Source organism: Eschscholzia californica, unplaced genomic scaffold (genome assembly GCF_041429995.1).
Source record: "Eschscholzia californica isolate CP2 unplaced genomic scaffold, dmEscCali1.0.p SCAF_1, whole genome shotgun sequence".
Classification (NCBI taxonomy): domain Eukaryota; kingdom Viridiplantae; phylum Streptophyta; class Magnoliopsida; order Ranunculales; family Papaveraceae; genus Eschscholzia; species Eschscholzia californica.
The window spans coordinates 62,745,084-62,761,580 of record NW_028238198.1 but is presented as its reverse complement, the minus strand read 5'-3'; the positions used below and the strand labels follow the sequence as shown (position 1 = coordinate 62,761,580).

Genomic DNA, 16,497 nt, shown 5'->3' with positions numbered 1-16,497 from the left:
CTGTTAACTGGAATAGCTTTGATAAGATTGCAAGTATTCTCATCGAAGTTAGATCTAAGAAGATCATTTTCCCATTGATGGTTCTTGATGAGTTGCGCCACTTTAATTAGATTGGATTGATGATCATTCTGAACCGGTCCATTAAGCCCCGACACCCAATTATCAGTCCAAATGCTAATGTCGTTTCCTGACTGAACCTCCCAAATAGCCAGATCTTCTATAAGGTTATAATGCTTTCTGATCGTCTTCCAATTCCAAGAGTGGTGAGCTTTAGCTGAGCCCGGGTTGACCTGACGCGGATAATACTTAGACTTAAGAAGTTTAACCCACACCGCCTCCGGTTCCGTTTTGAGTCTCCATGCTAGCTTAGAAAGAAGAGCTTCGTTGTCTAATTCAGGAAGATGAAGTCCAAGACCCCCTACTTTCTTAGGAGTGCAAATATATGACCAAGCTTTAGTGCAAATGCCTTTGGTCTTACCCCACCAGAATGTCCGTTGAACGGCCTTGATGCTTTTGCTTATTCCTTTCGGGATGGCAAAGCATTGCATTTGATATCGGGGTACAGCCGCCGCTATGGCTGATATGACCACAGTACGACCCGCCTGGGAGAGAAACGAATGGTTCCACTTGTTAAGTTTATTCTTGATCTGCTCCAGGATGTCCTTGAAAACCTTGATTTTCTGTGCTCCTATGAAGAGTTGGGTGCCAAGATATTTCTCCGATGTGGAAGCGTATTTAACTTTCAGCGTACGCATAATAATTCTCTTAAATTTGGGGTGTGAGTCCTTAGAGTAAAAAATATTAGATTTAGCATAATTAATCATCTGACCCGAAGTATCACTGAAATCCTGGAGAATGTTCTTGAGGTTGTGGATATTTTCAATCGTGTTCCTGCCAAAAATAATGCAATCATCCGCGAAAAGGAGATGGGATATCTCAAATCTCCTTGAGAGGTCGGAAAGCCCAGAAATCTATCTTGACTATGATTCATCTTTAATTTACGGCTAAGACCTTCCATTGCATCACTGTTTAATACTAAATAGAACAATATCTAAGAAGATGCTGAGTTTCGAACCCACACAAGTACTCGTAGTTCAGGATCATGTTCGACGACATCTTAGGAGACTTCTAAATGGTTAATTAATTAAAAAACAATTGCGTCATATAATATCTTAAATACAACTCGAAATCCAAATGGACCCAAGTCTCTCTATCAAAATTATGGCTCTAACAATCTTACCATTGTCCTTACAAACCATGAATCATGGATATACAAATTGTGTTTTGGGCTGAGTGAGAGGCCAAAGTCCTCAAATTTTCAAATATTGAGAAAATGTATTAGGTTTGTAATAAAGTTAAAGAAGAAGAAAGAGACATATACATTGCCTCAAGTAGGACTCTTACTTTGAATTCCAAAACAAACAAAGGTGATTGTATAAAGTGAAGATGATAAGTAGATAAATACAAGGAAAAGAAACCCTAAGCCAAGTATGTATGTTCAATTTTCTTACCCGGTTCCACTTTTATTTTTTCCTTTTTAGCATCTGATCCCAAATATCTATGTGGAAAGCTTATATTCGGCGTGAGGTTTGGGTCCCACTACGTTTTAGTTAATATAAATTTGGTACCTTTTGTTTATCCAAGTTCAATTTTAGGACCTTTATATGTCCAAGTTGGCATGAACAAAAGGTCAAAAGATGATTTAAGTGCAAGAGGGCCATGAGAGTGACTCGTTTTTACTTTTCTCTTTCTTGTCCCACCAATGACTACACTTAACTATTTCGATCACATGCTTTTGTATCTTTTACTTTTGCAGATTTTGCGATTGAAATCAGAATTGGATATTAAGGTGAGATTGAAAGCGATGGTTTCTGATAAACTAAATATATATAAAAAAAAAAAAAAAAACATTGTCGAATTCGTATTGTATTTCATGAAGTTGAAAATGTAGAAAGGAAAAAAGAGAAATTCAAAATTGTTTTTAATGATGGCGTAATATTTAGGTTTTAGAATGATGTGTTTATTGTTTGTTATCTATCGGAAATCAAATTATATTTATGTATAATTTACATAATATGCGGTTTTGCAAACGTTTGCCAATATAGATGAATATAATTTCTTAGACTCTATGTTATATATCTGGACCACACTGTGTTGTTGAAAGTCTATCGTGAGTTTGTCGATATATAGTGTAAAGGTTTTGTCTTAGCAATTTGGGTGGTGCCCAAAGAACTTTTATCAGATTAGTTTATGCACATACAGGACCATAGGAACCAACCACATTTTAGCTATTCAAACACATACACGATACATCATCTGTCTTCCCCATTTTTGAGGACAACTTTCACTCACCATCACCACCACCACCACCACCACCAACCACACCAGTACCACCACTTTCTCCTTCTCTCTACTTTATTCCCCTCCTTCTCGTGTTCTTTCACCCCTTCTCCTTCTCTCTCTCTCTCACACTCTCGACCAGGGTTACCTGAAACCCTCATGGGGAAGAAGATGGTCAGCTGGTTTGTCTGTTATAATGCTTGTCTTGGTTATACTAAGAAGTGAAGTGAAAATTGTGTGTATAACATGTGATTAAGACTTCCCTACTTGGCTACTTAAAGTGGATCATGCTATACTGTGTATTAGGCCAGCCCTACTATAAAGGGGTAGCCTTTAGAACTTTCCCTCCGGCAGCCCACTTAGCCGAAGGTGTCTATTAGGCAATCGCATTGATAGAGGATGTTCTAGAGGCACCCCAACAATATCCATTAGTGGTGGTCTACGGGTTGTGTCATGTCCTCCCAAAGCACAAAGGTCTGGGCACATAAATGTCCCAGTAATGTGGTTGTCGTTGCCGTGGCTTTTTCAGATGTTGTCGTGTCGTGCTGAATGGTCCAGTCGTTAATGGTCCATTCATCAATACTCAAAATTTTTTTATAACATTTATAAAAAGAAAAGTAACAAAAAGATAGCAATTAATTCTTTTCAAACCAGACATTGTGGTCTTTTTTTTTAAGCCTAACATGTTTTTTTCCTTTCTTTGTTAATTAGACGGAAAAGAAATTATTTTTCTTAACTTTTCACTTTTCTTTTATCTTGTAGTCTTTTACATGTTGGACTATATTACCAAATTAAGTCATACTTTGTTTTTTTTGTTTGTAATAATTAATAGTTACTTTCAACCAGGTAATAGTAATATTTTATAAATTAAATAAACAAATTTACAAGTTTGCGTGTCGCCGCGGGTCAAGAACGACACATGCCGTAGCATACCGTGTTACTGTTTCTAACGTGTTATGGTTGACGCGTTTGAGAACTTACAATCTTAGACCCATCACGACCCATTTGACTAGAAACGGGTCGACACGGAACGTAACTGTCGTGTTGCCTTATAAACAGATCGTGCAAGTCCGTCTGGGCCGCCACAATCGGCAGGCCGCCACAATCGGCTTGCTGCCACAGGTAGCCATGAAATTCTTGGTTGTGTTCTTTTCCAACCCTATATTACTTGCCCAACCCACACAACTAGGAAAATAAATAACTCTCCCCACAACAAAAAGAAGAAGACTACATACAGATAGATAAAGATGCTAAAAGATACTCAGTTTTTTTTTTAATGAGATATGAAATTTGACTTGAGCTTAGATCTCTGAGTCATATATTTTTGTCTGATTTGTATTATCTGAGTTTTCTAAGTGAATTATTTGATTTAATTGTGAATCTACTTGAGTCAGATTATTCAGATCCAAACAAACCAGCTTCGAACTATGAGAACAAAAACGCCATACAAAGTTTAAGGATTACACCATAAGAAAGAACTCTCTAAATGAAAGTCTCCCTTGAAAATAATAAGTTTTGAAAACTTTAATAGAGTCAACTTTTTCTTATAGAAACTATAAATTTCGAGCTTTAATCTCTTCTATGTTAAGACTTAGAGATTACTACTCAAACAAATGAACTTCTCAATAGACATCACTTCATCATAGTACCGAAAATTGAAATAACTAAGAAACTAAAATAAATAAATAAAATTAAGATAACCAGTCAAATTGACAAGATTAAAAATAGGGGTGTACATCTAGTATTCTGACTGACCAAACCAATCCGATCCAAACAAATTTGGATGGTTTTGGTGACCGATCCAATAGTTATCCAGATTGATTAGGATACTAAAAGGTCAAAACCAAGGGTTTTGATTCGGTCCATGGATTTGCTTAACGGATAACCAAAAACGCCGGACCAAACCATTTATTATTATCTTCCACATATTATATATATAAAATATATGATTGGACATGATGGATGGTGGAGATTCCATTGTTAAGTTAGTTCCATCAAAACACCATTCTTCCCTGAGTTCCTAGGGCTTTCGGTTGAAAGATGAAGAACCTTAAAGTCGAAAAACTGAAAACTCAATGTTTCGCTCTTGGAAAAATTTTAATTTTTAGTTCGGTTTTCCTACCAAACCAAATCGTTCCTGCATAGTTTAGTTTGATAACTCGAACCAAGGTGATTCGGATTGAGATTTTCAATAACCTAACTATTTGGATCAAACTATAGATATACTAAAAAAAAAGGTTGGAAACCAAACCATTGTTCACCCCTAATTAAAAAAAACTTCACAAATAGAAACTAATTTATCATAAAACAAGATTAAGAAAAGGAAAACAAGATCACGCCTGTAGTAATGATGAGGGGTCTACATATTTAAGGATGGAGGAAACATAATAAGGGTATTTGAGATTTCTTTTTTGACGGTTAAAACCGTTATCATCATGCGTGCCCCCAGAATAGGATATTTTCCTTTTAAATAAAGTTAACAACTCCCCCCCTTTTTACACTATTTCTTCTTACTTGTAGTATTTTTTATTTGCAACTTGGTCTCTTAATTCTGTATTAAAATATGTATTAAGATTAATCTGATATTTAAAGTGGCTAATCATAGCCATTAGATCTCTGGATTTTTAGTTAATCGAGGAGAAATAAATGGCACTAAGGCTTTCGAGCCATTCATCGAGCAGTTCAAGTAATCAAGTTGGAAGAGTTGGGTGGGGCCAAACGGCAAAGACTAATAAAGCCGGATCCTAAGCTTGTAGAAGCCGCCCTATTTCATATTTTCATATGGATTAATAACAATGTTTTTTTTTGCCCAAATCAAACATAAGCGTTGAGCCCTGTGGCCGAGTAATCAAGCAATTCGTTTTCGTCTGTCTTTTTTAGTACATTAAGCAGATAGTAAATCAACACAATGTCGCTATCTTATGGGCATGAAACCCATCTACCCTACTTTTACCAAACCACTAGAATAAAAACTCATTTGCATCGCTATCTTATGGGCCTTAAAACTCATCTAGATTACTTTTAGCAACCCACCACAATAAAAACCTATTCGCGTACCAATTTTAATCTGGTAAATCACATAATCTCACTCTCAAATTTTTTTTCTATCGTTGACTTCTGATAAAATCAAATATCTAATAAACAAATGACAAAGCCCATCAAGTATCAAAAGAACTCGATTACAGAAGAGATTGCTTAAACTGAAAGAACAAAATTAGTAACAGAATTCACTAACAAAAAAAACTATATAAAAAACAAACCACCCACTTTAAAATCATTTTTAGTATAATCTACTCTACTTTGTACTACTACTAGTCTCATAAAATAGTACTATTATTCACTACTTTATTCAATCTTTAGTTAAAGAAGTCTTAAGGGTAACTCCTATTTTAACACCCTTTTCACATTCCCGCCATTTACATATCTCTCTTACCTTACCCTAACTTTTTCTAGAGAGCTAAGAAGAGAGAGAAAGAAGAGAGAGGTTTTGGTCTTACTAGGCTTTTGGCAGGTTCTGTTTTGTCTAACCCCATTAGAAAAAAAAAACCAAGAACGAAAGAAAACAGGAACACTAATCAATTATTATAAAGACTGAAAGAACTAAAACAAATTAACAACCCTCATTTCCTCTTTCTCTCACCAAATACAGAGTCTTTTTTTTTAGGTTTAGTACAAAGGAATGGATGCTCAAGGAAATGCTCTTCTCAGTTGGCCTTACTTCTACCAAGGAAAGGTAAAGATTAGAATTTCTTATCTTGATTTGGTGAAATTGGTTTTGATTTTCTGAAATTGAAGAGATTTTCTTTCATGGGTTTTGTTTGATTCTCAACTTTGGATTTTAAATTGCAGAGCATTGAAGAATTAAAGCAGTCTCTGTTGTACACAACTTTAGAGTTAGAAACAACAAGATTAGCAGCACAAGATGAGATTAGAAAGAGAGAAGATCAAATGTTTCATCTTGAGAATCTCTTGAATACTGCCATTAAAGAGAGAGATGAAGCTCAAGACAAATATCAGACACTTTTAATGGATAAATTGTTATTCCTTCAACAACAAACAACTCCTCTGTCTGGTGTTTCTAGCATTGAAGATGAACCAAAAAGTGGAGGACAATCTAATACTGCTATATCTTCCTCAGATTGTGAAGAGAGTATAGTTTCTTCTCCGGTTGCCATCGACCCTTTTCCGCCAGAGATGTTACAAGTCGGAAAAGATAAGCCATTGCCTGAAAAAGGGAAGCTTTTGCAGGCTGTGATGAAGGCTGGTCCGCTTCTTCAAACGCTCCTCCTCGCCGGACCACTACCTCAGTGGCAACACCCACCACCTCCACTTAACTCCTTCGATATCCCACCAGTGATCATCCCTTCTTCACCTCAACCACCACCACTAGCCCCACTGCAATCTCATCTTCTTCATCACCAAGGATCACCTTCCACTATCAACATTACCAATTCTAACCACAAAACCAACTTGGGTAGTTTTAACAACAAGAAGAGATCATTAGTCATTTATGAAGGTTCTGATATTTCTTCTACCAATTTTAAGAACCAAAGAAGAACTATCCTGCATTGACAAGATATCTAGCTACTAAATACTAATATTATATACCCTTATCAATATATTACCTAATTAGTGAGATCTTTTAATCAACAAATTCTCTGTTGTGTGTCAAACATTAATCAGAATGAGTTAGATGGTTGATCTGGATCAATCAAAGTATACTTGTACAGTAGGTTATCTTAGGGAAAAGGAAAGTATCCTAATTTCCTAACCAAGATTTAGAAAGAAAGAGTGAGTTTTAGAGAGAGAGAGATTGTTCCAAGTATCTTGCTTGTTTTTTCGCTTGATATTTTTTTTCCTCTGCAATTTGAAAGTTGGGGTGAATTATGTTTTGATTTCTCCAAAACTGTGTGAATCTGTTTGTTCATGTAAGATTGAGAGAGACTACTAGTAAACTAATCAAGGCTATATGTGATGATTTAAGTAGGGAAATGATAAAGTTACAAAACATTTTGACAAAAAAAGGTTCCCAGCTGATGTGGCGGGTGTGGTTTCAAACTTTGACCAAATCTAGGCCGTTGAGAGATGAAAATCACAACCGCCACATCAGCTAAGTATGGGTCCCTCAAATCACTATCAAAGATCTATAATGAAAACTACTACTGATATTGTTTTGGCAGTATTATTCCAAATTGTCCAAGATTGTGATTCTTCTTTTCTTCTTCTTTAACCTTTATAAAGCAATATATATATATATATATATATATATATATGATTCTAAAGATTAGAGAAGTAATCATATAAACTCCCAATATACCACACTGTGAGGCCTACCTCACAAAATAGTCAATTTTACTATTACTTATAAAGAAGAAGAGATGTTGCTTTATTGGGGTTTTCACTCATCTTTTTTGTTATAGATAGGGACTTTGACTTGACTCACTTAGGCACCTTCATAGGGTCCATTTTCAACTCCATATTGGAGGTGTGGGACCCTTGTAGTTGTAGTGGTTCAACCATTTTTACTCAATTTTTTTCCCTAGGTCATGTACATGCAATTAGCTAGGTTCACCCATTAACAATCTAGATTTGACCCACACTCAAGAAGAACAATTCTACTGCTATTGCTTTTACGGACAATTTTGACGAGGCGCCTCCTAATTTGTCGTCTAACGTGATATACAACATCCTATCCTACTCACTAGCAAAAAAAAGGCGAAAAAGCGTCACGCCACTATATCAACCTTTATTTGCCTCTAGTTTTACCTTTAATGGAAAGAAAATAAGAGTGGCATAATCAACGATATATGAGAGTGGAAATCGAAGTTGCCTTGGAGAAATCGTGTCTTAGTGTGCTGTATGTTCATACAAGTCATGCATGTGATACTTAGAGTATGAACATCAACAAGAGAATACTGGATGCTGGAAACAAAACCGTCTATATAGCATTATTGGGTATATGTCTTTTTGTGGTTATACAAACCAAATATCGTACTAGCTAACGCACACATATCACATAGGTCAATATGGTTTGAAGTTAAAACTTGTGGTTGTGCAAGGGGAGTGAGCAAAACCACTCACCTAGTATGGCGGACAACCCTAGCTAGTGTTTTATGAACAAAGCATAGATATTAGATAGTGAGGTTGACTATCTCTAGGGAATTGGATAATGGGTAGTTTTAAATTTGCTTACCCACTAGAAGAACTTGCACTCTTGACATGGGTGAGCTTATATAAACGTGAGTCATGACCTATATATCAGTCGGACAGGTCCCACGTCATGTGGTCTGGTACTGAGGTTTATGTAGCATCACTCAATCGAATCAGATCAAGGATAAGAACATGCTCAATCAGCACCCATGAGACGTTAGACCATCCCCCTTTCAGGAGTAAAGAAAGAAGGTGCCACAGATGCAGCTAAAAGATGGGCTTAAACCAATTCATGTGCTAGATAAGAGTAATGTACCAAACTAGAATCCAACAGCTACTAGCTCTATCAGCTCATGTTCTCCAACACAAAGTAGAAATGAATATAAGCATCTGCAAGATAAGGTACCAAATTAGAATCCAAATATAACAAATAGGTGTCAGTTTCTTAATGCCAAATAAGAGCATTAACAATACTAATTGCAGCAAGATTAACAGGTTATACTCGATTCTCCAAACCATATAAAGTAAAAGTAATTGAATCACTCGCTAAAGCTGAATATTGACAAACTTGTGTTATAAGCATAAATGCTAAGTAAGAGTATACATATAAATGAACTTGTGAACCCAAAGGTAGAATTTCCCTAAAACATAAATAACAAAGGAAATGCGATCTAGAGTTCATTTACTGATAAAGATCCCCGACTTGACAGATGTGGGATTACAGAATGTGGATAGAAGTTGTACATCTAGCTCATTAAGTTTAATAATTTATCCCAACGATAGTAATTTTGATTATTTGATCCTTAATGTTGTGGCCGAAAGATAATTTAAAGAACCACCTCACCAAGAAAGTGAGAAACTCCTTTTCCTTCCACGGAAGTGAATAGTACGGAAATGTATTCTATGGAAGTGTCTTTATTTCCACCAATACCTCCGTCAAGCGAAACATTGAGAGCGGTAGAGAAGTAGTCCACATAATGTATTAAAATTGTCACTCTATTAAGGTAATGGGCACACTCCAATTGTAATTAATTTCCTATTACGACAATACAAACTTTAAAAAAAGATGGTAAATTTCACATGCTAAAACAAAAACATGATGAATGCTTAGCATATTAATCAAATTTAGTCATATTAAGAATGGATTTAAGGCTGTCTATTCATCTGTTCTATATTATAAAATGAATAATTTTATATTTCATATTCAAGGAAGATGCTAGATCTTCATATTCCAAGTTTGTCAACAAGTAATCTCATAACTAAACTGCAAATTTAATACTATATTTTTCCTCCATTTCTTGAGCTTTTAAACAAGGGTTTTCAAATACCCAACTTGGTAAAGGGGAATTCATTCAGTTTTAGTGGGGAGATTGGAAATACCCATTATTAGGGTTTTGTCGAATCTCTCAATTCCTATCACTCCGTTCCCTATAAATGAAACCCATGGTATAAAAATGATTAAACAGTACTTTCTGAGATGAAAAATAGAGAGAGAGATTACCAGACCAGGATGAAGGCATCACCAAATCGCCTAAGTAATTCATCTGTTGGCGCTACAAGGTCAAATTGGTTGCTTATAACCAAAGTAGAAGTGCCTGCGCGCCCTTAATGAAAAGGCGATTATAGAACTTCTCTTTATATGAGCACTCCTACGACTATAAAACCCAAAGCCCATTTACATGAGAATTAACCCACTTACCCACATTTGATTTTGCCCACAGTTTTTTATTTTCAATGTACTACAATGATATCGACAGCCTGATTTTTAAGACATCCTGCTCTTAAAAATCAAATAGTATTCCTCAATGAAGTTAAATAAATCTTGAATTTACACTTCTATGAAATCGACTTGGAACTTACGGGTTGCGGAGTAAGTGTCCAACCACTACATTCAGAAGCAATAGACAATTTTGGCCACAGTTGAATTCCTATTTAAAGTGGATTTTTACCCACATGCTTAAATTCTTTTATTTTTAATTGGTATGGACTAAAAAAATTGGGAGATATTCATTTCCTGTTAAGACCCCAAAAAAATATTTATAAACTTTACTAACATTTAAAGCAAAACAAATAGTAGATATTTGCAAACAAATCTGCCCAAGCAAGATACAAGAAAGAATTGAATATGACCAACAATGAAAATGAGAAGACAATTCTCCTAATATTTACCACAAAACCCTAGCTGTACTAAAGAGCATAAATGTGTTTTTTTTTATGATTGAACATGATAAGGTCCAGATCAGACTCTTTTGTCCTTGAATGTGTTGGGTCATTTTGTTTGATTGATCGTGTTTATGGAGCCTACTAACCTGGATTAAGTACATTAAAAAAACAGCATTATTCTACTAAACCTACCCAATCCAACAAAGTTGACGGATCCTTTCAACAAAAAAACAAAGATGACCCATCATTAAGGTAGTTTGATGCTTTGATGGAGTAAAGGTAACGTTTTCTCAACGGAAAAAAACACAAAATTCCGAGTTTGGAATAGCGTTTTTCTTGTCTGTTCCATTCATCTGTCGGTGCTCTGGCAGGAATCCTATATAAATTTAAGTATAGTAAATTATTACATTTGTAAAACATAAATATTAATTTAAATTTCATTTGAAGACTATATAAACAGAATCAAATTGTATTTTCTAATCCTTTTCACAATAGATACACATCTTTATATCAAATCTCATCACAACAAAATAAGAGAATAGTTATACGACAAAGTAATACTCTAACAACCAAAATGGTTATGTAGACTTCAACCCTGGACTATTTAGCAATATTAGGATTGTACCCCTAAAATAAAGATATGTATGGGGTTGGCTTCATTTTTTATTGTTCCGTCTAATATCAGTTAAGTGGTTTGCGTGTCAATCACATCTGTGACTTTTGACAAAAATATCTTTCATGAAATATTTAGATTATATAGATAATGACCCCCGACTATTTATCGATATTGGGACTACACCCTCAAAATACAAATATGTCTCGTGTTGACCCTCATTCTCATTTTGTCATCAAATAACAATTCAGTACTCGCTTGTCAACCAAACTAATTGAATACTATTTTGAGAAAAAAGAACTTCCAAATGAGTATCCACCTTAGTAAGATGGTGTTTGTTTTTTCTCTTATTATTTGAGTTGGACTCGTCTAACCCCAAATACCCAACTTGGTAAAGGGGAATTCATTCAGATTTAATGGAGATTGGAAATACCCATTATCAGGGTTTTGTCGAATCTCTCAATTCCTATCACTCTGTTCCCTAATAAATGAAACCCATGGTATAAAAATGATCAAACAGTACTTCCTGAGAAGAAAAATAGAGAGAAGAAAGAGTCAGAGAGATTCCTATACCAGGATGAAGGCATTGCCAAATCGCCCTAAGAGCATCTCCAATGGGACACTCTAATAAACACTCTAAAAATCTAGTTGTTAAGTGTCAAATAAAGATTCTCTTTCCTAATGTCAATATAGAGACACTCTACATTTGTTTGGTCTCCAATGGAGATCTCTAAAATCTCTTACTTAATACACATGTCCCTCTTCAATTCAATAGATAAAAAGTAGTTGAAAAGTAAAGTTTTCTATTGGTTGGAATTATAAAGTAACACTTAGAGAGTCTCAAGTAGCACTCTCATTTTAGAGTTTCTATCTCTAGACACTCTATAATAAATGTGTCAAACTCATAATAGAGTGTCTAAGAAAGTGTTCCATTGGAGATGATTTTTTAACAAAAACTCCAAAAAATCATACGTGGCACTCTAAGTGTTAGAGATTGAGTGTCCCATTGGACATGCTCTAAGTATTTCATCTGTTGGCGCTACAAGGTGAAGGTTGGTCAAATTGGTTGATTATAACCAAATTAGAAGTGCATGGGCGCCCTTAGTTCATAGGCGCCTGTAGAATTTTTCTTTACATGAACACTCCCATGACTACAAAACCCAAAGCCCATTTACCTAAGAATTAACCCACATTTGGTTTTGCCCACAGTTTTATTCTTCCAAATGGACAAAGTTTTTTTTTGTTAAGAATTGAGGACTACAAAGTTAACAACACCCTGAGATATCTTTTTTTTTTGTTAAAAGTATATATATTATTCAACACACGCAGAGTCTCATTACAATACATATTAAGAAGAAAATACGGAATACAATTCTACTTTTTTACTCTTTCCTTTCGACGCGCCCATTTCGCTAACTTGTCCGCTTGAGTATTCTGATCCCGCTTGATGTAATTGAATTTTACCTGTTGCATCTCCTTCTTTACGTTCCTGATTTGCCGAATGTGTACTAGTGATTGCCATTGAACTTGATGCTTTGAGTTATTCAAATGTTTGATCAGATTTATATTGTCGCTTTCAATGATGACCTGCATATAATTGTTTTCTTTTGCCCAAGTAATACCGTTCAGTATGGCTAAAGCCTCTCCTTCCTCACTGTTCCTTGCTCTTCCAATATTCACGCTTGCAAAGACAAAATTTGACCTATAATCATGTACAATTAGACTAGTTCCTATTATTTGAACCACATTAACAAAAGATGCATCAACGTTAATTTTCACAAACGGTTGAGTCGGAGGTTGCCATTTAGAAATGACAACTTTATCATGATTCACTTTTTCTGCACTAATTTTAGGAAAAGTTTTGATCGATTCTATTACTGTATTCACATCATAAACCGTTTGTTGAAAGCAGTGGTCACATCTCGTTTTCCATATGTACCATAATATTGTTACAAAATGAATATTGTCGATAGTACAATTGGTTTGATCCTGATTTTGCCAAGACATAATCCATTCAGAAACCGAAGGGATGTGTTCTGAAATAATGTTAAAGTGAAACCATATTCTCTTAGCTATGGGACAATAAAATAGAGCATGTTCTATCATTTCGATTTCTGTACAGTTTGGACAATGAGTTATATTTCCGATGTATTTACCTATGCGTTGTCTCACTGGAAGTGCTTTCGTACATATTTTCCATTTGAAAAGTTGGATACGAGGAATAGTGGGTAATGTCCAAATGAAACTCCAGTTAATATCTCCTAGAGAAGAAGATTGGTCGGCTGAGCTAAGATGCTGATACATGGATTTAACCGTGAAATTTCCTGATTGCGTTAGCTTCCATTTCATTTTATCTATTCCTTCATGTTGAATCGGAATTGCTTTAATTAGATTGCAAATATTATCAGAGAAAGTTTGCCTGAGGATATTCTCATCCCAATTGTTATTACAAATAAGTTCAGACACTTTATTCAAACCTGAGTTATTAGTGTTTTGAAGTTGTTGGACTTCTCCCGGAATCCAATTACCTTTCCAAATATTAATGTTTTCTCCTGAATGAACTTCCCACGTGATGTGACTATCTATGAGATCATAATGCCTTCTCAGAGTTTTCCATATCCAGGAGTGATAAGCTTTCACCGGACCTGGGTGATCAGATTGATGGAAATACTTAACTTTGAGGAATTTCACCCAAATCGCATCTGAATCAGTCTTGAGACGCCAAGCCAGCTTGCTAAGTAGGGCTTGATTATCCAGATGCGGATGGTGAATGCCTAACCCTCCTAGTTTTTTCGGCTGACAAATATATGACCAAGCTTTGGTACATATACCTTTAGATTTTCCCCACCAGAAAGACTTCTGAGAAGTCGCTATGCGTTTACTTATGCTCTTTGGAAGAGCAAATTAAGCATTGCATCTGATATCGGGGAATGGCTGCTGCTACGGCCGAAATAACTACCGTGCGCCCAGCCTGAGAAAGGAATGCATGATTCCATTTAGATAATTTATTATCTATTTGATTGAGGATAGAGTTAAAAACTTTAGTCTTCTGAGGACCTATGAACAGTTGCGTTCCCAGGTATTTTTCCGAAGTGGAAGCATATTTGACTTTTAGAGTTTTCATAATGATACGTTTAAATTTAGGATGAGAATTTTTGGAATAAAAGATATTAGATTTGTTGTAATTAATCATTTGGCCAGAAGCCGAGCAGAAAGAGGATAAAATGGCTTTAAGATTGTGGACATTCTCAATAGAATTTCTCCCGAAGATGATGCAATCGTCAGCGAAGAGAAGGTGAGAAATCGTTAGGTTTTGGTTTTTGGTAGGAAAACCTAAGAATTTACCATCACCTATATTAGCTGAAAGCATACGGCTGAGACCCTCCATAGAAATAATGAAGAGAAAAGGGGAAAGCGGGTCTCCTTGCCTAATGCTTCGAGTAGGATGAAAGGTAGGACCTGGATGACCGTTAATGAGCACCGCCATGGAGGCCGTGGACACGCAGTTAAATATCATATTTCTCCAATGGTCAGAGAAACCTAACTTCTCCATAATATCTATCAGAAATGGCCACTCAATTCTATCATAGGCTTTTGACATATCCAGTTTAAGCCCGAAAAAACCTACTGCACCTTTCATATATTTAAAAGAATGGATGAGTTCCTGACCCATAATAATATTATCCGCGATCTGTCTGCTAGGGATGTAAGCTGCCTGAAAAGGAGAGATGATGTCACTGAGATAAATTTTAAGTCTCTCTGCTAGGATTTTAGTGATGATTTTGTAAGTGGTATTAAGCAAACTAATAGGTCTATAGTCCGACGGATTTTGGGGAACTGCTGTTTTAGGAATAAGACAAATATGAGTGTGATTAGTTTCTGGAGGTAGTTCCGCCGTCTGAAAGAACTTCTGCACCATCTTGTATATATCTTTATTGACAGTATCCCAGTTAGCTTGGAAGAAGAAAGGCGGATAACCGTCTGGACCTGGGGCAGAATCCTTCTTCAGCCATTGGATGGCCAAATCAATTTCCGATTTATCAAGAATCGCGGTCATGTCGCGATTTTGAGCAGGAGTAATTACTGGATGGAAAAGATCAAGGATACTGGAAGAGCTAACACAATTAGAAGAAGTGTTGATGTTAAGCAGGTGATTGGTGATGATATTAGTGACCTCATCCATGTCATCCTTCCAATCACCATTGTGATCTTTAATCGCTAGGATTCGATTATTACGGTTTCTATGGATTGCTTGCGAGTGGAAATACTTAGTATTTTTATCTCCTAAGGCTATAAAATTATTACGTGATTTCTCTTTCCACAAACTTTCCTGCTGCCTATAAAGTTCTTCTAGACGACTTTTAAGTTTGATCCTATCATTACTATTGATATTTTTATTTTGGAGGCAAGCAATCGTGCTGTTAATCTGATTGTCAAGATTACCAAAAACCTCCTTATTCCATTTAGAGAGATGCTTGCCTAGATTAGACAAGTTTGGTTGAATCATATGAGGGGAAGGGTCACCATTATTTTTCCATTTATTGGCTATAAACTCATGGCAATCTGGATGAGACATCCAAGTCCTAATAAATTTGAAAGTCTTTGGTTTCTGTTTAGATGTCTTAATAGAACTCAAAAAGATTGGATTATGATCAGATCCACTAGTGTCTAGATGGCTAAGACTCGATTCAGGGAATGACTTCAGCCAATGCTCATTAACTAACGCTCTATCCAGTCTCTCTTGAATAAGCTTGCCATCCAGTTGACGATTAGTCCATGTAAATGGGTTGCCCTTATAACCTAAATCTACAAGCCCTAGAAGTTGAATGATATTGAGAATTTTTGGAAGGTGTGAATTAGATGTCTCCTTACCCCCACTTTTTTCCAGAGGATCAAGAATACTATTAAGGTCACCTATAACATTAAGATCGATAAGCATTTTCCAAGGCCGCATTTTATTTTTGGTATACGGACACCCATAGAAACCTGTTATATAGGAAGACGAATTAAGAGAGTCTTTAATTTCCGCATGAATAATGTTAGCGTTGGACTGGAGAATCTGAATGTTAATGTGGTGCTTCCAAAAAAGAGCCAGACCTCCAGCTTTAATTGTTCGCCGGTTCTACGTAATGACTAGCGTAAGTTTTTCTAATGGGAATATGCTTATCTATATTATGAGATCTGTTCTTCGTTTCAGACAGAAAAATAATATCAGGTTGTTTGATCTTCAC

The 16,497-nt window shown here is 35.7% G+C and overlaps 2 protein-coding genes across 2 annotated transcripts; one reads left to right on the top strand and one right to left on the bottom strand.

Moving 5' to 3' along the window:
- The first annotated feature begins 5,907 nt into the window (after nt 1-5,907).
- Nucleotides 5,908-7,232, top strand: LOC147568095 (uncharacterized). Its single transcript, XM_086654535.1, has 2 exons — nt 5,908-6,073; nt 6,190-7,232. Exons 1-2 carry the CDS (start codon nt 6,020-6,022, stop codon nt 6,910-6,912), a joined length of 777 nt encoding a protein of 258 aa, XP_086510661.1. The 5' UTR covers nt 5,908-6,019; the 3' UTR covers nt 6,913-7,232.
- A 5,408-nt stretch (nt 7,233-12,640) lies between these two features.
- On the bottom strand, nt 12,641-16,220 carry LOC147568094 (uncharacterized). The gene is made up of 2 exons (XM_086658995.1): nt 14,612-16,220; nt 12,641-14,097 (listed from the first exon to the last, which is right to left on the bottom strand). The coding sequence occupies exons 1-2, from the start codon at nt 16,218-16,220 to the stop codon at nt 12,641-12,643; spliced, it is 3,066 nt and encodes a 1,021-aa protein (XP_086515121.1).
- Nucleotides 16,221-16,497: the final 277 nt, after the last annotated feature.